This window comes from Ptychodera flava (genome assembly GCF_041260155.1).
Source record: "Ptychodera flava strain L36383 chromosome 23 unlocalized genomic scaffold, AS_Pfla_20210202 Scaffold_24__1_contigs__length_23054250_pilon, whole genome shotgun sequence".
Lineage (NCBI taxonomy): Eukaryota > Metazoa > Hemichordata > Enteropneusta > Ptychoderidae > Ptychodera > Ptychodera flava.
The window spans coordinates 1,220,895-1,245,000 of record NW_027248278.1 but is presented as its reverse complement, the minus strand read 5'-3'; the positions used below and the strand labels follow the sequence as shown (position 1 = coordinate 1,245,000).

General features: G+C 36.9%; 1 protein-coding gene across 1 annotated transcript in view; it reads left to right on the top strand.

The window, feature by feature from the left end:
- The window catches only part of LOC139124766 (methionine synthase reductase-like), a 65,801-nt gene that overhangs the window by 37,962 nt on the left and 3,733 nt on the right, over window positions 1–24,106 (top strand). Inside the window, exons 7-11 of the mRNA XM_070690877.1 lie at window positions 4,825–5,067; window positions 12,529–12,752; window positions 13,789–13,951; window positions 19,929–20,137; window positions 23,921–24,091. Of these exons, the coding sequence (XP_070546978.1) occupies window positions 4,825–5,067; window positions 12,529–12,752; window positions 13,789–13,951; window positions 19,929–20,137; window positions 23,921–24,091 (1,010 nt within the window). The remainder of the gene's footprint in view (window positions 1–4,824; window positions 5,068–12,528; window positions 12,753–13,788; window positions 13,952–19,928; window positions 20,138–23,920; window positions 24,092–24,106) is intronic.

Genomic DNA, 24,106 nt, shown 5'->3' with positions numbered 1-24,106 from the left:
CTCAGCGACGATTCCGAGCTTTATTGACACAGTATTACATATCGCAGTATCAAATCAAACTGATTACACAATCCCTGGATCAGCGGCATTTTAGTGAAATTTCGACATTAATCGTAACTTGAAAAAAGTAAACGTGAAACAAAGACGTCGTGTATGCTGTCCATCAACAGCATAGTGTGAACCGTAAAACTAACTGGCATGGCATGTGCATTGACTCAATGACTGCACATAAAAGCAAGTCGACATTGCAATATCAAACAGTCTACATCTTGTGAAAACAACGAGATAGCATTGAAAGTTGTAATAGTCACCGGTAAAAACTCTTCACTGATGAAAGGATAATAGCGTCAAACAAATGAAATTGCATAATTTAGAGAAGGAAAACCAACGTCGCATCGCGTCGTGGCCTTGAGTGAGAATAACAATGGCGGATGTGCGGAGTGGGACTATTCTATTTAGGTAACGGGGGTACGGAGGGACACAGATTCATGAAGGTACTGGCAAAACGTGCCATTTCCTAACGATGCTGTCGCGGGAACTTCAATGTCTCATTGTTGTTCTAGTCGGAAAAGATCGGAAAAGTAATTTTACTAACTGTAATGATCTATTATAGGCTCATCACCTTTCTGTATCGGGGTTTAACTAGGGTAGGCAGGTAAAGTAAAGTGAAGTAAGCCTTTATTGAAATCCTATCCCAATTGGGGATCTTGATCATAAAGTGCAATACAGGTTTTGCAAAATCAACAACAAAAGAGTATATATAGATGATGATGTAACATGTTCATCAATATTTTACTCAGAAAAATTACTCTTTTTCATTTTTATTTTGGTCTGAGTTCAAACAATTTTCCCAAATCACATAATGATGATTGACTGTTCTTGAAAAATGTTTAGAAGGTCTTGTGTGTCTCTGAATGTGTTTTTACAAATATTTAGTTTACTTAAACATCATGACTACTGTCTGTGTAGCCTTTGCAGTGAAACAAGAAATGTATAGTCTCATGTATCTCATATATTATATATATATATATATATATATATATATATATATATATATATATATATATATATATATATATATATATATATATATATATATATATATATGTATGCATTTATGAATGTATCACATCAAAAACTTGAAGACTGAAGCATGTTCTACCAGCATTTAGTATGTGTGGCTAACGAAAGTTGCGTGTGGCTAATAAAATTAGGATCAAATTAGCCACACTGAGTAAGTGTGGCTACTAACTTGAAATCCTAACCGCTAACCCTGATATATATATATATATATATATATATATATATATATATATATATATATATTTATATATATATATATATATATATATATATATATATATATATATATATATATCATACCAGTATAATTATGGTTCAAACACAGCGATCTGATTGGTCGAGACGCGAAAGGAACCATAGCATATTGGCGAAATACCACAGCTGGCATATGCGCTAGCCTTAGCTTGAGGAAAATTCCTTTTATGACGTTCCACACCAGAATTTCAATATACTGTTTTGATAAAATAGCATAAAGCCCGGCGCGAAATGGACCGGGAACCAGATTAATGTCAAGTTTGGGCAGGCGTTTGTGGGCATGGCTCTGCATAATGAGTCTGTTGGTAATGGTTGCTATCGTTTGCATTATCTGCGTAATCTGTTTGCTCTCAAATCACACTTGGACTGTAGGTACAGCCTTCGCAATACGCGAAGAAAAAGGAGAGAAGGAAAAAATATCAATTTCATCAAACAGGAGCTTGCTGAGTTGATCTACTGAAGTTTTTGCTGCGTTGATTTACTGAAGTTTCGCGGTCATGTCATCGTTCGAGAATGATTCGTCTACTTACTGCCGGCGCGCCATATGTACATACGGAATTGGCGCCGTACGTAGTGGAAATAATCATCAAGAAAGTAATAAACATAAGTGTTAAAAATAATCCGAAGCTGGCAATTTCGTATGTTGAAATTACGAATTACCGAACTGAGAAACACGGTCAGGAAAATGGTAGGAAATAGGTGAACGACGCGACGTCATGACCGATCGCTGAAATAAAAAAAATAAAGTAAGTTCACTTCATCGCGGAAGGATCGAGATTTCCATGAATCTCGCGTACCATGATATCTGTAAGCGATCGAGGCTGTCTGCTCGGTTGCTTTGAGGGTGACCCCGGAAAACTCATCACAAGTTATGTTTATTTTCAAAGCAATGGGATAAATCACGGACTGCGTTTATAGATATCTTCGTTATTGAAGAAATTAAAGTCCAACCTTTATCGAAATCTTACGATGTAGTGCCAAATCAATGAGCCGATCTCGGACATACCTATCCTCTTAGGCCCAAGCCTTTCAAAGAAGATCAGGTGATGACGCTTACTTGCTCACCTTTACAAATACAATGTTTTGATGTCTTACAAACTTTGTTTAATTCTCATAACAGATGTCCAAACGTTACTGGGGCAACCGGTATGTCAAAACCTTACTAACCCTCCGAACATGACATTTCATTGCCATGTGTGAGAACACGTGTACATGTACAAACCATACGGCCGTTTTCAGGGCTAGCATTTATATCAAAAGCGACTGTAGCGTACCGGTACTTTCGGCCGTAGATTTGGGGGGCTGTTTAAAAAAAGTGACTCTCTTTGACTGACTGTAATTAAATTGATCATGGAGGCTACGGCCATGCTTTGATGTTTAGTTGTTTTTGATGTCATTGTCAATGCAAACTATGGACTCTGCCTACACTTTTGTATAATGCAGTGTACGCACTTTTCGCAAGAATACATCTTACTGGTACTGACTCATCTCTTGCTAAGTCACACTTTTGCGATGTCATTGCATCATAAACGCTTGTTAGTAAAATAGTTCATGACAACCACGAAGCTTTCATACTGTGTGCACGCCAATATACATGTAACTCTAAGCGTACACATGGTTTGTTTACATCGTAATTGTTCTCGTATGCACAGCAAATGTTTGACCAGTTTACACCTCTGCGCGTCACTGAATGATTGACAATTGTTTGAATCACGGAACGACTGTTCCCTAATAGCCATTTCCTTTGTTACGAAAGCGATTTTTCCTAATCGTCGTAATTTTAAAATGCTTTGTGAAACTTTGTGGATACCTGTATGACCTACGCGTTTATGAAACAGTCTATGTTCATTAGGGGAACGCTCCATTAACTTAGAAGTACCCGACTAACCCGAGTTGGTTATCACAGGATTAATCTCTATGTCAACATATGCGAACAGATTATCTTTTAGCGTAAACAAAACATTAGCACTGCGGGAACTACTTTTAGCATGGCCAACGCTGGTCGCACTCAGGATTTCCGATCAGCGTTAAAAGTGTCGTCCAGCACTTGCTGTTACTTTGAGGTCATCATTTAGTTCATAAAATTGCATGAAGAGTTTACAAAAACAATGGTACTATAGAATCCCTTTCAATAAAATGCTGTTTAAACAATACCAGCAGTTAATTAATGTATGCTGATTTTGCATACAAAAAGCTATTTAAGCTGGTTGAGGGTACGTTCACAAAGATCTTTGCCCTTTGAACTAAAGTTTTCCTGTCACACAATATCTCTGTACGATCAAAAAGGGACGAACTGAAGATTTTTTGCTTTGTATGAATGTTTATAACCCTATAAAAGAAAGTACGGTAGCGAAAATCAGCACAACAAAACAGGACTTTTACTAAAACGTACTCTTTCAATTTCAGTTCAGACTCAATAAGTGGCATTGCGGAAAAATGCATGCAACGTAATGAAAGTCACGAGCAAACTTTGGTGTCAACGGATCCAGTCTTTGAATTATCAATGAACACTCACTTATTTTTCTGGTCAAAAAGCCAAAGGCTACTTGTCCATCGCAACAAGCCTCTCTGTTTGCAGGTGTTCATTTTTAGCCGGATGCCGGCCAAATTGACCGGCTACTTCCATATTTTGGCTGGCTACTTTTCAACAATGTTTCGCTCTCTAGCCCCAAAATTCTGGTTTTCATAATAATATTTTGATATTTTTGTTGTCTTGCAAGCCGGAGATAACATTTCAGAAGTGCTGATGTGGCTATATGTAGTCTAGCAATTTACGCTGTGAACTTGTTGCTATCTAGTATCAGCCTGTAGTACCCCGATCTGCAAACGTGTACAGTACTGGGAATCGAGCTCAAGGTCAACCATACTTTTCCGACTACAGCCAGAATTATTCCAACATTCAAATCGGGTGTAGCTTCCATTGGACTGACGAATAGCCGATCATTTCCAACTAAAGCCGACGTTTGTTTCTCTCCAACGTGAAAGAGAAGAAAGTCAAATGCGAAAGAGAAAGTCAACTCTGTTGTAATTAGATTTATGATTCTGAAATTATGGCACCAAATTTGGTGAAACGTGCTACAGATGTTGATCTGATAGATATTTAATTTTGCTATGAAACATTAAAAAGTGTCAAGTTAATTAAGGGCTCATTTGCATATTTAATTAACTTTGTAATAAGTGATATTTCTCTAAAATTACAGCATTAAATTTAATGAAATGTGCTACAAATGTTGATCTGATGGATATCTAATTGTCCCATGAAGCATTGAGCAGTGCCAAGTTAATTAACAGCTCACTTGCATATTAAATAAAGTTTTGTAATTAGTGATTAAACTCTGAGAGTACTGTGCGAAGTTGATAAAACCTGCTACAAATAGTGATATAACAGATATCTGATTGTTCTGTGAAGCGTACTACTGTTAATGAATCTGTTGTAAAACACTTTAGCACATTCAGTTCATATCTGGTTGTGTTTTTTTCCCCCAGAACACAGGATTGACATACGTGCCAGGCGATTCCATTGGAATTGTGTGTCCAAATGATGAAGATGAAGTACAACATTTGATAAGTCGATTGTCTTTACAAGAGAAATGTGACGTTGCATTTACATTGGATCTGATTGAAAACACAGCAAAGAAAAGAGCTAAAGTACCGACATATATCCCTGAAAAATGTACCTTGAGATATGCACTACTGAACTGTCTAGACATCAGAACGCCGCCAAAAAAGGTGAGTAGATGAAAAGATGGAATATTGTTGAGCAGTTTTTCAGGCTTTGGTCTCCACTGCATTTTGGAATTTTTGAGGGTGTTGTGTTATACTGGGTTGTTAGCAGAATACCAAGTAAGTTTGGTTGTCAAGGTTACTATTACCACAACAGCAATGGAAAATACAGAAGTATGAGTTACACTTCCTCCTGATCAACTTTATAATTTCAAACTAGTAAATAGGAGCGATTGAAGGAAGAAAAAAGTGAATGATTCACGGCTTTTGAAAAATGTGTAAACTTTTAAATAGAGTCAGGAAAAGGTATATATGGCCAGCAGAAGACAACAGACTCACTACGGCCACTAAACTGTCTTCTGGGACAATTTTTGCCAAATTTGGCAAAAAAGTCTTCTTCTCAAAAACTGCTTGTCTGATAGCTTTGCTATTTGATAAGCAAGTCCCAAGGGACGACCTTGGCCAAGGCATTTGTTCAAACTTGGGGGACCCCCTAATAGTGTATTCCCCCCTAATAGTGTATTACCCCCTAATAGTGTATTCCCCCCTAATAGTGTATTACCCCCTAATAGTGTATTACCCCCTAATTTTGTATTTTGGAACCAATTATAGTTTGCTGCCTTAAATGACTGATACCAACCTTGGAGACATTGTAAGACAATTTTGAAATCTGTGTTAGTAATTTAGTCATATCTGAGACCATTTTTGATATAGTGGACCAGCTTTAGCAAATATTTCATGAAGGAAACTAACACAGATAAAAGATTTGGATCCACAAGAATGCCAGATTGCAAGATGCATAATACTGTGAATACAGACTCCAGTATATTTGGCTTAGTTCCAATCATTGTGTGAAATCAACAAACACAAAGCTGTCAGGTCATTGTTTAAGGGAGCCGTCATTATTTAAGGCCGAGGGGGGTCAGAGGAATTTCATCGGAATCTCCGGAATTTCAAGTAACCCCCCTGCCAACCATGATGAATTTGAGTAACTTCCCCCCTCTCTCACTCTGAAATTTTGACTGATCCCCCCCAACTTAGAAAAGTTAAATACCAATACATGTATTTGTAAAATTTATAATACAGCAATAGTAAAGACCTTTTAAAGGTATACTGTCACCTGTTCCAATTTTGCCACAGTTACCATGGAAAGAGAAAATCTAACCAATAATAATAATAATAATAATAATAAAAAAGAATATTTTTAATGTGCCTAATCTCAAAAGGCAGCTCTAGGCACAGGACAAAATACACTACTTCCTGAAAAAATATGTCTTGAGGGCATGACGGAATGAAATATGTGAATCCATATGGCGTAGGTTGACAGGCAGACTGTTCCAAGTTTTCGGTCCTGAGTGGGAAAAAGACCTTTCACCAAAGGATTTTGTGGCAACACGCGGCATTCTAAAAAGACGTGTGTCAGATGAAGAACGTAGGTGTCTTGAGGGAGAATACCAAAAGGTCAGAGAGATATTGTGGTCCAGTCTTTGAAACCAAGTCGAAAAAAAATGTAGAAAGTTTGTACTGTGTACAACTAGCAATGGGCAACCAGTGCAGTGATTTCAAAAGTGGTTGTATGTTGAGTGATTTTTTTGCTTTATAGACAAGTCTAGCAGATGCGTTTTTAACACGTTGCAATTTGTCAATGAGGTGTTTTGGGCAGCCAGAAAGATAGGCTGTTGCAGTAGTCTAAACGAGATTAGGACAAAAGCAATAACAACAAGAGTCTGAGTGGCTTGAACAGTGAGCAGATGACGAATAGAACTGATCTGCCTCAGCTGAACATAGGCAGCTCTGCATACATTATGTACTTGCTCTGACATGGATAAATGGCTATCTAAAGTGACACCAAGATTTTTCACAGATGAAGAAAACTTATAACTGCATCACCAACTAACATCGAGTCGGGAAGGGAAGGGACAATCTGCCTTGCAGTCTGGGTGATATGACAAGCATGGCTTCAGTTTTACTGTCGTTTAACTGGAGTTTGTTGTACCTCATCCATGTTTTGACATCATTAATGCAATCTCGTATGGAATCTATGGCGGAGTGGATCTCATCAATTTTGGTTGCTTTGTAGAGTTGATTGTCATCTGCAAATGCATGGTGACTCACAGAATGTGACTTAACGATATTAAAAAGGGGTTCTGTGTACAATACAAACAAAATGGGTCCTAAAACAGAGCCCTGTGGGACACCAAAGCGAAGAGGTGACACATGTGACTTACGGCCATCAATTGAAACACTGTGATGTATGGGACAGATAGGATTTGAACCAGGATAGCGCACAATCAGTGATTCCAAAAGAGTGTTCAAGTCGATGAAGGAGAATTTCATGATCTAAAGTGTCAAACGCAGCAGAGAGGTCTAACAAAGTCAAAATGCTAAGTTCACCCCTGCCTAGTGCAGTGAGGAGATTGTTAACAATTCTAAGGAGAGCTGTTTCTGTGCTATGATGTGGTCTATAGTATAGGCTGACTGAAGTGGATTCAACAATTTGTTTGAAATAAGATGGTCATTTAACTGCATGAGAATAATTCGTTCTATGATTTTCGAAAGGAAGGGCAAATTTGAGACGGGTCGATAGTTCTTTAAATCATCTGGGTCAAGAGATGGTTTCTTAAGCAAGGGCTTTACAAGAGCAGTTTTATAGACGTCTGGAAAAATGCCTGAAGTGAGAGAATTGTTAATGACTTTGGTGATGGTGGGTAATAAGATGTCTAAATATTCAACTAAGAGACTGGTAGGCATAACATCAAGGTCACAACTTTTGGCAGGAGACCTTAGTATGATGCGTTTCACTACGTCATCAGAAACTGGTTTAAAATGACTGAGATTTTCTCCATGAAAGCAAGGTTCAGTACACATGGGAGGGAGGAGAATCAGTGCGATCAAGGTTTGCTCTGATGGTTTTAATTTTGCTGTCAAAGTATTCACAAAAGCGATGTGGGAGATCAATGGCAGGGTATATGGTAGGAAGAGGAGAGGGTTTCTTGTTGCCAAATAAATCATGTGTAACACTGAACAATTGCTTGCACGTTTGACTGTTGTTGATTTTGCTACAGTTGGTTTTAGCTTCATGAACGATATTTGTCACAGTTTTCTTAGCATGTATGTGTAACTGTTTTTGAATTGTCAGTCCAGTCTTCAACCACTGTCTCTCAGCACAGCGCCGACATTGCTTTGCAGCTCTGCGTTCATCTCCAATACTATTAAACCATTTGGCTTGCCTCCGAGTTGGAACTTTCCGTTTGGTAGCTGGAGCATGTTTATCTAAGACGGTCAACAAGTTAGAATTGAAGTCTTAAATGGTTTTTAAGAAACATCTTTGGAGGTCTTGCTCCAGATCATTATGATCAATTGCACATATATTATGGGAGGACACGAAAGTAGTCAGGCGTGGTATTTCTACATTGAGATGACTGATGATGCTGGAGTGATCCGATTTAATAACGCTGGAGACTGAAATAGAGGGAACCAGATTATCATCCGATCGATGAACAATCCAGTCTAAAATGTGTCCTCTGTCATGGATGGGTTGTGAAACAGAGTGAGTGAGACCGAACGTGGAGAGAAGATCCGTGACTCTCCGAGTGGTAGGATTACTTTGGCAGTCATAGTGAACATTTAAGTCACCAAGGATGATGGAACGACCACTTAAGGTGTTGCTGTACTCCAGAAGGTCTGGAAACTCACTGAGAAACAGCAAATCAGTGAGTTTGTTCTTACGAGTAGGTGGTGGGCGATACATGCACAGAAAGTGAATAATGTCTTGTGGTAGAGTGAGGGAGATCTGAGCCAGTTCATATGACGAATGATCGAATGGAAAATGAGTCTTGTAAGATGTGCGTGGAGCGAAGTTACTGTTGAAGATAACAGCTAGGCCACCTCCCCTGGTAGAACGGGGAAATGATTTCATGTTGTATCCTGCAGATGTAAGGTCAATGCACTTCGCTTCATCATCTCTGACTTTCAGCCAGGTTTCTGTGAGGAACGTGTACTGGATGTTGAAATCAGTAATGAAAGTTGTGATTTCAGTTCTCTTCTTAGGATTGTTTACTGAGTGTGAACAGTGCAATAGCAATATCCTTTGTATGCGCGGTGGTTGGCTGACGCAAAATTGAAGTAAGATTGCTAAAATTTACTGCTGCTGGTGGTTTCACTTTGAGTTGAGGAGAGCGTTCCTTGATAATTACAGGTATTTGTCTTTGTTAGTGTTTCCCCGGCTGTACAGCCTCGCTTAGTTGGGTGAACTTTGCATAAACTGACAGCCTTAAGTCTCTGCCAGGTGGAGGAATTCAGCATTGGCAATGGTCCATTCAGTAACTTGGTGTTAATGGCCATTAAGGTGGCCCTGCTGTATATTAATGAATTCATTTCTGACAGGTGGTGAAGATCAATGCCAAGTCAGTGTAGATGCTTTTACCTTTCTGGGACTGTATCAGTTTGCTGACTTTTTCTTCACCAAAATACGGAACATGCAGTGAACATGATTTCGAAGAAATTGACCAGTGTTGTCCAGAGAACTTCATGAAGTTGTCAGTTGAGTTCTGGTAAGAAGCTTGACGAATTTGACGAGAAAACAAGGACTGGATGGAGAGCAGGTGATGGTGTTGCCGCCGGTAGCGCAACCACAATTACAACAAATTATCACAGATTTTAAGCAGGTGGCCCCTTTTTGAAAACAGCGCCCTCACATTGGCATTTTGAATACCAAGGAACGCCCCTTTGCCCATATATGGGCATATTTAGATTGCTGGTGACTGTATACCTTTAAATCCTGGTGTACCCTGCTAGATTAACATCAGTTAATTCAAGACGGTTGAAAAAAGGTGAACCCATCAAAATGAAATTCAAAGTCACAACAAAATACAGATACAAAAGCTCACACCATAACCAGTATCCAATCATATAGTATATTTTTTAATTTGGATGGGTATCATGACAGGATTTTCACTAGGATATCTGACTGGGCAGAATTTGAAAGTTCATGGGGAGAACACGCAAGAGGCACAGTATAGTGAGGCTACCCACAATTCTCCATGATGTGTACACACGGAGATCACTCACTCAACTGAAGCAAATTTCAATTCAATTCAATTCATTATTGCCTTTTTTTTTCAAATCTTTGACAAGTTCATTATTACAAAAACTGAAAATAGGCAAAAGGCAAATATGGATCCACAAAAACAGCTATGTGCTAATCGAGTCTGGTCCCATTCTCTTAAATATTTACATTTGATACAAGAGGGGGACCCCCTCTCGTGCTTTCTCATAATTTTCTGATTTCCCACTGTGAATAATTAGAAGATAAACCCTTTTTCCCTAGAGGAGATAGCAATTTTGTAGTTTTGAAGACAGATTTTTGACAGCTATACACAATATTTTCAAGGAAACTAAGGGAATAAGTTGCATCTGTGTTGACAAAAGAAAGGGTATTAATTTTTTTTAATGTTTGTAACAAAGGAAATTTGCATGCCTGACAGATGGTATGATGAGACCATCTTAGTTGCTGATAACTTTATCTTGAAAAGTGTGCAATTTTTAGCACCTCAAAACATTGACTTCCCACTCAATTTACTCTTGAATTTTAAACACAATCAATAATTTTGGAACATATATTTAACAAATAATCCTGAACTTATATTGTAAGTTAAAAATTGTTAAGAAACTGATAAAATTGAAAAAGCCTTTAGCAAAAAATGTCTGAGTGAACAAATCCAGGGGAATTGTGGGTAGCCTCACTTATTGTGAGAGGCTGAGGGGGAAAGTGTCAGAGGGGCTGTCCTTATCTTGCATGGAAAGTTCTGAGACATTGATATATGTAATTGTGCAGTCTGGTGCAATCTTAGAGGTGTTTTTAATTTGTCTTTACTAAGTAAAACTGTTAAAACACACCAAGGGGGAAAGCACGAGAGGGGGTCCCCCTCTTGTATCGAAAATTTTGAGAAATTGATGTGTGTAATGGTGCAATCTGAGAGGTGTTTCAATTTATTTTGCACTCAGTAAAACTGTTTGAAAATGACATTGAACACTGATATTTTTATTACGTTTTTTACATATCAAAGCTTTAGTCACAATATTCAACAACCAAACAATGACAATACGTTCTCAGTTTGAGATTGAAGACAATGAATATGCAGGAATGGAAAATCTGTTACCTCTTGTGTCATTTCTCCAGCTGCCAGCTTCTAATGAAAAGCCTGAATACGGTATGGTTAGATATCAAAATGGTTATTGAACTGAAGTCAATTATATGTTTCTGTGATAATAAAGGATGAATTCACAACAGTTCAGGTTTGTCCTAGATGTTGTGAAAATTTTGAGAAATTGATGGTGCAATGGTGCAGCCTAGTACAATCTGAGGAAATTAATATATGCAATAGTGCAATCTGAGAGTTGTTTCAATTTATTTCACCCAAATAATTGAGTAACCCCTCCTTCCTCTCCACATTTTGAGCAACCCCCTTGAAGTTTTCAATTTTTTTAAGTGACCGCCCCACATTTCTCCGACCTTCCTTCCCTTCTTCCCCCCCCACTGTAAATAATGACAGCTCCCTAAGTAAATCATCACAACATTGGGGCCAGCCAAGTGCAACTCCTAAATAGGATTTATAAGATGAGCAATTACCAATAATATCAGGTCAATCTACTAGTACTACACAATGTTGATTACGTATCCCCTGACACCATATAAATTTGCTCCTTCTAAGGTTTTGATCGTTGAACAAATGACCAGTGGTTTTCTGCTTTTCATTTCAACTTTCAACTTGCAGTGGACAATGTTGACTTCAATATATTTTGATAACAGTAACTGTCAAATCACAGTTATACATTTTTAACAGAAACCGCCCTTGGAAATGATTTAAATGTTTGTGTTTGCACGGTCCCTCCACAAAGGGACCGTGGTGTTTGGCGCAATTTTGTTACTTTAATGGTATTAAATGACAGCAATACGTCATATTTATGGCATGTGCCCTCAACTGTTATTTCTATTTGTCGAACGTTCAACATGGCAGTGGTAACTGTGTAAGGTATGTAGCCAGGATTTAATAGCTATGAATTCTTCCTTTTGAAACCGTCCCTCCACCCGTGGATGGAGGGACAGTGCTTTTGATCATCAACTAATCAGTTCTTGATAGCTACCTATATTGCAGTACACAGTGTAATCAATGTGATTTCTGGTGCGTGACCCTTTCACCTTAAATGCCGGAAATTTCTGTCACCATAATCAATGAATATTGGTAAGATCCCATGTATAATCACAATAGTTTTGTTATGTTGAAGAAGAATTTCAGAATTGTTTCTGTCGTTTACAATAAGGTTATAATTGTCCCAAGTCAGCCTTGAACTTTGCCTCCTAATTGTAGACAGATAATAGCTTTTGTACTTTGTATTTCACAATCTCTCCAAGGATTATTTCATGCAGATTCACTTAATGTCTAAATTCTGTCTGTAACTTTGCAGGCTATGATTCGTATGTTGTCAGAGTTCACCCAAGATTCCCAGGAGAAGTACTATCTTCAAGAGTTGTGCAGTCGACAAGGCAGTAGTGAGTATGAGAAAGTGGTCCGATTGGCTAACTTGTCAGTGTTTGACATCCTAGTTATGTTCCCATCTTGCCAGCCACCAATCGTAAGACTGATTGAGATGTTGCCACGGTTACAAGGCAGACCCTACTCAGCTGCAAGGTGAGCATTCCAGTTTTTAGCTTCTATAGACTATAGTCTATAGAAGCTATTGGGATGGGTATCCATCTGGCGTCCGTCATCAGTACGTATGTATGTATGTATGTATGTATGTATGTCCGTTTGTGAGGCGTCCGTCCACTCAAATATCTTGCGAACCGCAGTACTTACTGATTTGATATTTGATTTTGAGAAATATTTTTATTCATTTTTTGATATTGTTGAAAATAGGCAAATTAGCACCAAAAAAGGCGTTTTGGGTAAAAAGTCTTCTTCTTCATAACCACTGGTCAGACAGCTTTGTTATTTGGTATACAGGTCCCTAGGGATAACCCAACTTAGATTTGTTAAAATTGTGATGAAATATGCAAATCTGTATTTTTAAGGAATTTTTTTTCCATTTTTGGTCAGGCCATCCTGAAATGAGCTATCAAAGATATCCACCTTCTTCATCAATACATGTGTCACAATAGGTTATTCACTACATAACACAGTAGAGCTCTGTCAACTGTTGGGTCGCTTGTTTTTTCAAAACCGCTGGTCAGACAGCTTTAATACTGATTGGTTTACAAGTCCCTAAGATGACCTTAGTGAGATAATTTCATACAGTCAGGAAATACTTAATTTTGTATCCATTTCTATAGTAGCTTCAGGGACTTTGGCCCTATGTTTCATATTTTTGAACCATAACTATCCCTGAACAAATTTCATTCAAACTTGGCACACAGACATTGTATTGTAGTGTGCATTTGCATGTCAATTAATGTTGTGATGCGATCCAATATGACCAGTGTGAATCATCGTAATTCAAAGACCATAATCCAGCGGGGACTGTGTCATCAGCGATGACTTGTTTTGTTTCAAATTTCTGTAGTTTCTAGCAGTACATGTCTCTGTATATTGGTTTGATTCAAGGACGGGGTTGATTTGTCCAACTCAGAAAACATTACTCAAGGACGGGGTTGATTTGTCCAACTCAGAAAACATTACTCAAGAGAATATATTTTTAAGAGTAACTATATTTTTTATGTTATTATAGCTCTCCACTGGAGAATCCTGGAAGAATGACAATTGCATTTAATATCATTGAGATTGATGCTGGTGATGGTCGTCATAGTAACAGACAAGGTGTATGTACAGGATGGCTCAATAAGATCACAAGTTGTTTACAAGAAAAGTCAACAACTCAAGAAGCTGTGGAGGTAAGCAAAGACTTAACTCCAGATACTTAACAACCTTTACCAAAGGAGCTGTTGGTGTCAAATTCTGAGTGTAACAAACATGCAGTGTTGTCCTTAGAAGCCAGGTGCCGGGTAAATAACCTGCATGTTTTGTATTTTTTCTCGGCTACTTTAATTAGATTATTTTTATAGACATTAATTTCGGGATAGTACGTGTCTGCATGTATACGCACTGTTAAAATTAAGGGTATATGTCAAGATATTTCATTTTATTGGGCGTCATTTGTAGATAATAAGGTTCATTGATAGCGTATGTTACCAAAGGACCAAGGACATCTTTTTAGATTGATGTCGGATAAAAATCTAAAATCTAAATTCTTTAAAAAAAATTTCATCTGACAAATACGATATACTAGTTTGATTTGGTTGAGAATTCTTCAAAAATGATGATGTAATTACATATTTTTGCTCCTTACATTGCCGTAATTGCAACTGGAAAACTTCTTTTTTTCTAGCTCCGCTGTCAGCGACGCGGAGCTTATCAAATAGGTTGATTTTCCGTCGTCGTCGTCCGTCGTCGTCCGTCAACAATTGCCTTCTCCTCTGAAACCGCAAGTCCAATTGCTTTGAAATGTTATATGCAGTTCATTTAAGGTGACCTCACTTCAGTTTGTTCAAATTGTGGTGAAATTTGCATATTTGTATTTTTGGGGCATTTTTTGGTGTTCTTGGTAAAAAAATCATCTTTCTCTGAAACCGCTTGTCCGATTGCTTTGAAATTTGATATGCAGTTTGCTTAGGGTGACTTCAGTCAGATTTCTTCAAATCGTGGTGAAATTTGCATATTTGTATTTTTAAGACAATTTTTGTCATTTCTGGTAAAAAAATCTTTAAAAATCTTCTTCTTCAAAACTGCCAGTCAGATAGCTTTGATATTTGGTACATAGGTCCCTAGGGATGATCTATTTCAGATTTGTTCAAATTGTGCAGAAATATGCAAATTTGCATTTTTAAGGCAATTTTTGCCATTTTTGGTCAAAAAATTTCTTTCTCAAAAAGTACTGGTCTGATAGTTTTGAAATTTGGTATACAGGTTTCTATCGATGAACTAAGTAATATGTATTGAATTTCTGATGAAATCTGTAATTTTGTATTTTTGGGGCAATTTTTGCCATTTTTGGTCAAAAAATGTGTATTTCCAAAACTACTCATCTGATAGCTTTGAAATTTGGTATACAGGTTCCTACAGATCAACTAAATGATAGTTATTGAAATTATGATGAAATCTACAATTTGTAATTTTGGGGCATTTTTACAAGTTTTGGTCAAAAATGTGTATTTCCAAAACTACTCATCCGATAGCTTTGAAATTTGGTGTACAGGTTCCTACAGCTGATTGCTATTTGCCATCAATACTGTCTTCAGACATGGCTGTCACTGCTATTGCTATTTGCCATCAATACTGTCTTCAGACATTACTTGTTCAATTCAACAGTTGAACCATAACTGTACTACAAACTCATTCTTGGCCATTAAGTCCTAGCTGTATCATGGTATTTTTAATCACAGACCCAATTAATGAACATGACTCTGTCCTCTCTGTGTAAAGCATTTTTATCAAGTTTGATAGCTATTTTTGTTTAAAATTACCACAGATAGTGTTCTGATGCATGTGTAAATCTGATGTATGTGTAAATGTGCAAATGTGTAGTCACAGTCATCATGTGTACGGCATGAAACGAATTAGAAACGGGAAAAAAGTCTAACATTTTTTTAACCTCGTATTGAACGTTAAAAATATGAGTATTTTATGACTCATTCAACTCACTATTCAAGTATAGGATAAAGCCCGAGTACGAGGGTTTTATCCGACTTAAAAACTATCGCCCCTAACTGATATATTTTCGTTTTCAATGTGTTTACGTCAACCGTCTACTTTGTCAATATAACATGTTTAGGATATGAATTAAAACTTTTATTTGTGAAATAGCCTTCCAATGTAATGGAACATCCTATAAATGCCCTAGGGCACATTATATAAATGCCCTAGGGCAAAGCAGATTTTGTGCTGCAGCTGGTTTCCGCTGTGTTACCAAATTTGAATATTAAAACGTACCAGATGTCTACAGAATATGACATGTTCACTTTTGATTGGACAGTACTTTACTACGGCGATGTCATTCGTTTCTGGAATTTGGTGACCAAGGCTTTACGAGTAAATAAAACACCCTGAATTGAGCACTCTGATTGGTCAATCAACAGTAGATAGTTTTTAAGATAAAATATCATTTGGCAAATTAGCTTTACCCTTGGTGATTGATTGTTTCTCTAGCTGCTCGATCGCCAGAAATGAGTACATACGTTCTCCACCATATACTAGCCTCATGGCGATATAGGTTAAAGCGAACGTCAAAATGAACCGGAGGTCAACTTTGATAAGCCCCTATCAATTTCCCTCACAATCTTCCAGTATCCCTTGGAAAACACCGAGGTACTTTGGTTAGTGTTGCCCATAAACAGGCCAATAAACATACAAGGCGCCTGCTGTGTTATCGCCATTCGATCTCCCTTCTATTTCTGGCTCCCTTTCGGGAAGAAACCATTTTGAAGCCCAAAGTGGTTGACAAGAAATGAAATAAAGTATGCGATTTTAAGACCTTTAATTGTAATAATAATTTCAAACTCGATTTTTCACAGAACTTGTTTTGCATTGTTACGTGCGTCGATCCTGTTATCGTGAAGTATTTCCCGTATGCAGTCATGTCACATGACGTACTTTACCCAAACTTGAATAGTAAATTCCATGAGCTTGCAAAGTAAACAACTGTCAGTGTGAGAGCACATGGATAGGCAATGGCAATGTTTCAAGTACAAGTTGAGTTCCACAGTAAAATTAGAAACATTCACACAGAACGACTGAGATACAGCCAGTTAGTATATCTAGTGAAAGACAATGTCGTTGTACTGAGTGAGGCCCTAATTTGACTCTCGGCCGGGCGGTGAACTTCTACTCGTGGAAATGCCCAGTTCTCCGGTATTTCATTATGACATCGTTCACAGTGCTGAGCATGCAATGCATTTCTGTGGCGATACTGGTTTAGGAAATGCCTGTCAACCATTTTTCTATGATGCTCTCTCTTGCCTAAAAATCCATTGTAAGGCAAATCGACATCGACGGAGAAAAAAATATTCTCACGATTTTATGAACTGGCATACCTTGATTACATCAGGGTCTCTCTATGCAGGCCCTAATGCAGTGCACATACTGATCGACAACCATAGATAAGACAGCAAAACTCAGCCGAAATTTCCGAGATTAACTGACACAGTGTTTTATATCGCTGTTTTAAATCAAACTGATTACACAATCTCTGGATACAGAAATGGCATTTTGGTGAAATTTCAGCATCAAAAAAATCCCAAAACTTGACATGAGGACGTCATGTGCCGATCAACAGCATAGTGCACGTGTGAACTGGCATTTATTGACTCATGGACTGTAGAGCGTAGAGAAACTGTCTATGATTGACTGCACGGAAAAGCAGTCTGCATCTTGTGAAAACAACAACATAGCAGTGAAAATTGTAATAGACACCAGTAAAAACTCTTCACAGATGAAAGGATAATTGCTTCAAACTAAGAAACTTCATGTTCAGAGGATAGTGAAAACTAACATCGTGGTCCGTGAATGAAAATAAACAATGGCGGACGTAACTGTGTAATGAACTATACTATTTAGGTGACGGGGGTGGGCAGGGTCAAAGGATCAAGAAAGTACTGGGAAAACGTGTCATTTTCCTAACGATACTGTCTCGGGAACTCCAGCGTCCCATTGTTTTGTAATATATAACAAGTGTGCCATGAGCTTCGTTGAATACACTGATATCAAACAGCCATAGCTGTAAACTGGCGCAAAATGGTTTGATCCATGCAGAAGCTTGCATAGGGAGATCGAATGGAGATAGCACAGCAGGCGCAGTGTATGTTTACTGACCAAAGTACCTCGGTGTTTTCCAAGGGATATTGGAAGATTGTGAGGGAAATTGATAGGGGCTTATCAAAGTTGATCTCCGGTTCATTTTGACGTTCGCAATATAGGTTAAGTTAGTTGACTTCATAAATCCGAGATTGCAACTACGTAAATGTCCGTATTCCATTGTAAATACTTATCATGGCATAAATTCTTGACTTTCAAGAAATTTGAAACAGTTAAAATTACCTTTTTTTCTTTCTTCCCCCCCCCCAAAAAAAAAAATTAAAGTTGTTGCCAGCCGCTTGAAATGGCCAGCTCGCTTCGCAGACGCCATAGACGAATCACAGGATCCAACATTTTATGATAGTAGACCTAAACCAATCAGATGACGCGACACACCAATGTCAATTGACTTGATCGGACAATTAGATCATAGCATTATCTGACTGAGTAAAGCTTCCTTATGCGGAAGTAAGTTAGCGAGACAAGTTCGCGTTATAGCTTTGCCTGTAATTGAAACCTAAATGACAATTTCACATGTAACTTTTTATAATTCTGCGTAAAAGTCGATCATAAAGGGTTAAAGAAGGGTCAATGTTTGATTTCAACTGGCAATCATTTCGTTTTCTATGTAAACGCCGATCATAAGATGAAAAGAAGGGATTATTGATATATGTCAATGTTTTCGTTCCCCGTTGTCAGTCGGCAAAAAATCGCCACCTGACAGCTGTTAATGACAATAATGACAATAAGTGTGCATAGCCTTGTTAATGAGTATCAATATTAAAAGTTTGAGGTCAAAATTTTATGTAAATCATATGATATTCAAATATTGTCCATCTATTACAGTGAATTTGTAGATTTAATACAGAATGATGCAAACTACCTATATTTTATCATTTCAACAGATGGTGTAATAAAATAATTTACTATTAATAAGATCACCACCAGTGAATATTTACTATTAATGAGATCACCACCAGTGAATATTAACCATTAATGAGATCACCACCAGTGAATATTACCATTATGAGATCACCACCAGTGAATATTTACCTTAATGAGATCACCACCAGTGAATATTTACCATTAATGAGATCACCACCAGTGAATATTTACTATTAATGAGATCACCACCAGTGAATATTTACTATTAATGAGATCACCACCAGTGAATATTTACCATTAATGAGATCACCACCAGTGAATATTTACCATTAATGAGATCACCACCAGTGAATATTTACTATTAATGAGATCACCACCAGTGAATATTTACTATTAATGAGATCACCACCAGTGAATATTTACTATTAATGAGATCACCACCAATGAGATCACCACCAGTGAATATTTACCATTAATGAGATCACCACCAGTGAATATTTACCATTAATGAGATCACCACCAGTGAATATTTACTATTATGAGATCACCACAATGAGATCACCACCAGTGAATATTTACTATTAATGAGATCACCACCAGTGAATATTTACCATTAATGAGATCACCACCAGTGAATATTTACCATTAATGAGATCACCACCAGTGAATATTTACTATTAATGAGATCACCACCAGTGAATATTTACCATTAATGAGATCACCACCGGTGAATATTTACTATTAATGAGATCACCACCAGTGAATATTTACCATTAATGAGATCACCACCAGTGAATATTTACTATTATGAGATCACCACCAATGAGATCACCACCAGTGAATATTTACCATTAATGAGATCACCACCAGTGAATATTTACCATTAATGAGATCACCACCAGTGAATATTTACCATTAATGAGATCACCACCAGTGAATATTTACTATTAATGAGATCACCACCAATGAGATCACCACCAGTGAATATTTACCATTAATGAGATCACCACCAGTGAATATTTACCATTAATGAGATCACCACCAGTGAATATTTACCATTAATGAGATCACCACCAGTGAATATTTTCCTAACTGGTAATATCTTTTAATTATGTTATCTTTCTTTCCATATTGTAGATTCCAGTATTTGGTCGTTCCAATCATTCCTTTCTCCTTGCCAAGAATACCAAGACACCATTGATAATGATTGGTCCAGGTACCGGTGTTGCACCCTTTGTTGGATTCCTACAGCATCGAAAACAATTACAAGCAATGTCTTCAGATGAATTTGGCAAAACATGGCTCTTTTTTGGATGTCGACATAGAAATAAAGATTATATCTTTAGGTAAGCAAGAAATTGGTATACGGTATATGTCCTCCAGATCAGAATTATCCTTTGTGTGCCAAGTCCATATTTCACTATCAGGTCAAGATGGTTAAAATTAGTGAAACACAACATATTCCATATATTGTATTTTAACATTATATTGAACATTTGAAGGCCATTGAAAACATAAATACTGTAAACTTAATTTTTATGGACTAAAGATGCTTTAACAGACCAAGCCAAATGGGTGAAAATACGTCATGTTTTGGCTCAATACTGCTTTTTAACATAATGACCGTAGGTCATAATGTTATTGTGATGGGTTGAGTTGACGTCGTCCATTGAAAATTTTTTGTAAATGACAAAAAGTTAAAAAGCACTGAATAGACTGTGTTTATATTTGGTACAGATATTCAGATTGTGTTCAAGGTTCCGATTCCTAAAAATGGAGTTACATGGAGTTCATGATACAAAATCTTCAACGGAAAATAGCCGTCCAATACCCTTCTGCCTCAGTGTCTTTGCTTTGCTCATGGATGTACAAACTATTTTTGTACATTCATGCTTTGCTCATGGATGTACAAACTATTTTTGTACATTCATGCTTTGCTCATGGATGTACAAACTATTTTTGTACATTCATGCTTTGCTCATGGATGTACAAACTATTTTTGTACATTCATGCTTTGCTCATGGATGTACAAACTATTTTTGTACATTCATGCTTTGCTCATGGATGTACAAACTATTTTTGTACATTCATGCTTTGCTCATGGATGTACAAACTATTTTTGTACATTCATGCTTTGCTCATGGATGTACAAACTATTTTTGTACATTCATGCTTTGCTCATGGATGTACAAACTATTTTTGTACATTCATGCTTTGCTCATGGATGTACAAACTATTTTTGTACATTCATGCTTGCTCATGGATCTACAAACTATTTTTGTACATTCATGCTTTGCTCATGGATGTACAAACTATTTTTGTACATTCATGCTTTGCTCATGGATGTACAAACTATTTTTGTACATTCATGCTTTGCTCATGGATCTACAAACTATTTTTGTACATTCATGCTTTGCTCATGGATCTACAAACTATTTTTGTACATTCATGCTTTGCTCATGGATGTACAAACTATTTTTGTACATTCATGCTTTGCTCATGGATGTACAAACTATTTTTGTACATTCATGCTTTGCTCATGGATGTACAAACTATTTTTGTATATTCATGCTTTGCTCATGGATGTACAAACTATTTTTGTACATTCATGCTTTGCTCATGGATCTACAAACTATTTTTGTACATTCATGCTTTGCTCATGGATGTACAAACTATTTTTGTACATTCATGCTTTGCTCATGGATCTACAAACTATTTTTGTACATTCATGCTTTGCTCATGGATGTACAAACTATTTTTGTACATTCATGCTTTGCTCATGGATGTACAAACTATTTTTGTACATTCATGCTTTGCTCATGGATGTACAAACTATTTTTGTACATTCATGCTTTGCTCATGGATGTACAAACTATTTTTGTACATTCATGCTTTGCTCATGGATCTACAAACTATTTTTGTACATTCATGCTTTGCTCATGGATCTACAAACTATTTTTGTACATTCATGCTTTGCTCATGGATCTACAAACTATTTTTGTACATTCATGCTTTGCTCATGGATCTACAAACTATTTTTGTACATTCATGCTTTGCTCATGGATGTACAAACTATTTTTGTACATTCATGCTTTGCTCATGGATGTACAAACTATTTTTGTACATTCATGCTTTGCTCACGGATGTACAAACTATTTTTGTACATTCATGCTTTGCTCACGGATGTACAAACTATTTTTGTACATTCATGCTTTGCTCATGGATGTACAAACTATTTTTGTACATTCATGCTTTGCTCATGGATGTACAAACTATTTTTGTACATTCATGCTTTGCTCATGGATGTACAAACTATTTTTGTACATTCATGCTTTGCTCATGGATCTACAAACTATTTTTGTACATTCATGCTTTGCTCACGGATGTACAAACTATTTTTGTACATTCATGCTTTGCTCACGGATGTACAAACTATTTTTGTACATTCATGCTTTGCTCACGGATGTACAAACTATTTTTGTACATTCATGCTTTGCTCACGGATGTACAAACTATTTTTGTACATTCATGCTTTGCTCACGGATGTACAAACTATTTTTGTACATTCATGCTTTGCTCATGGATGTACAAACTATTTTTGTACATTCATGCTTTGCTTATGGATGTACAAACTATTTTTGTACATTCATGCTTTGCTCATGGATGTACAAACTATTTTGTACATTCATGCTTTGCTCATGGATGTACAAACTATTTTTGTACATTCATGCTTTGCTCATGGATGTACAAACTATTTTTGTACATTCATGCTTTGCTCATGGATGTACAAACTATTTTTGTACATTCATGCTTTGCTCATGGATGTACAAACTATTTTTGTACATTCATGCTTTGCTCATGGATGTACAAACTATTTTTGTACATTCATGCTTTGCTCATGGATCTACAAACTATTTTTGTACATTCATGCTTTGCTCATGGATCTACAAACTATTTTTGTACATTCATGCTTTGCTCATGGATCTACAAACTATTTTTGTACATTCATGCTTTGCTTATGGATGTACAAACTATTTTTGTACATTCATGCTTTGCTTATGGATGTACAAACTATTTTGTACATTCATGCTTTGCTCATGGATGTACAAACTATTTTTGTACATTCATGCTTTGCTCATGGATGTACAAACTATTTTGTACATTCATGCTTTGCTCATGGATGTACAAACTATTTTTGTACATTCATGCTTTGCTCATGGATGTACAAACTATTTTTGTACATTCATGCTTTGCTCATGGATGTACAAACTATTTTTGTACATTCATGCTTTGCTCATGGATGTACAAACTATTTTTGTACATTCATGCTTTGCTCATGGATGTACAAACTATTTTTGTACATTCATGCTTTGCTCATGGATGTACAAACTATTTTTGTACATTCATGCTTTGCTCATGGATGTACAAACTATTTTTGTACATTCATGCTTTGCTTCACATGCTTCACTCACACTGTGACCCCTTATCATGTCCTATCTTTTTGAACTCTGGGAAAAGCAACACACGTGTCACAAATAGTTATTCTCTGCATACCACAGCAGAGCTCTAACAGCTGCTAGGTCACTTGTTTTCCTGATCAAATAAATTCAGGTTGATGACCACTTAAAGATAAATGGTAAAAAGATTAAAATAAAAACAATTGAAAATTTGCATACCTTGAGATGATATCGTACATCAAAGGTCAGAACTAGAAACATGCAGACTCAGCCAACATAGTGTCCAACAATCAGCATGGTCAGATTAGAGGCCAGCATTAATTATAAATATTGATTAGTTGGCTAATAGTATCTTTAAAGTCACGTAGCCAATAGTGTCTGCAAAGTCAGGTAGCCAATAGTGTCTGCAAAATAGCCAATAGTGTCTGCAAAATAGCCAATAGTGTCTGCAAAATAGCCAATAGTGTCTGTAAAATAGCCAATAGTGTCTGTAAAATAGCCAATAGTGTCTGCAAAATAGCCAATAGTGTCTGCAAAATAGCCAATATGCATCAATTGAGATTATTCCTCCACCAGTCAGATTTTTCATGACCAAATGTACCCAAGTAAATCCTTTCTGTCACACCATATATTGTAAAATATTAAACATTTTTTACTTTGTATTGTTTTCAGAAAGGAACTTGAGGAGTTTAGAGCTTGCTCTACGTTATCAAAATTATGTGTATGTTTTTCTCGTGAAGATGACATTTCGCAACCACGTTATGTACAAGATTTGATGAAAGTACACCAGAAAGAAATAGCTGGCCTTGTGATCAAAGACTCTGCCATTGTCTATGTGTGTGGGTAAGTCTATATTTG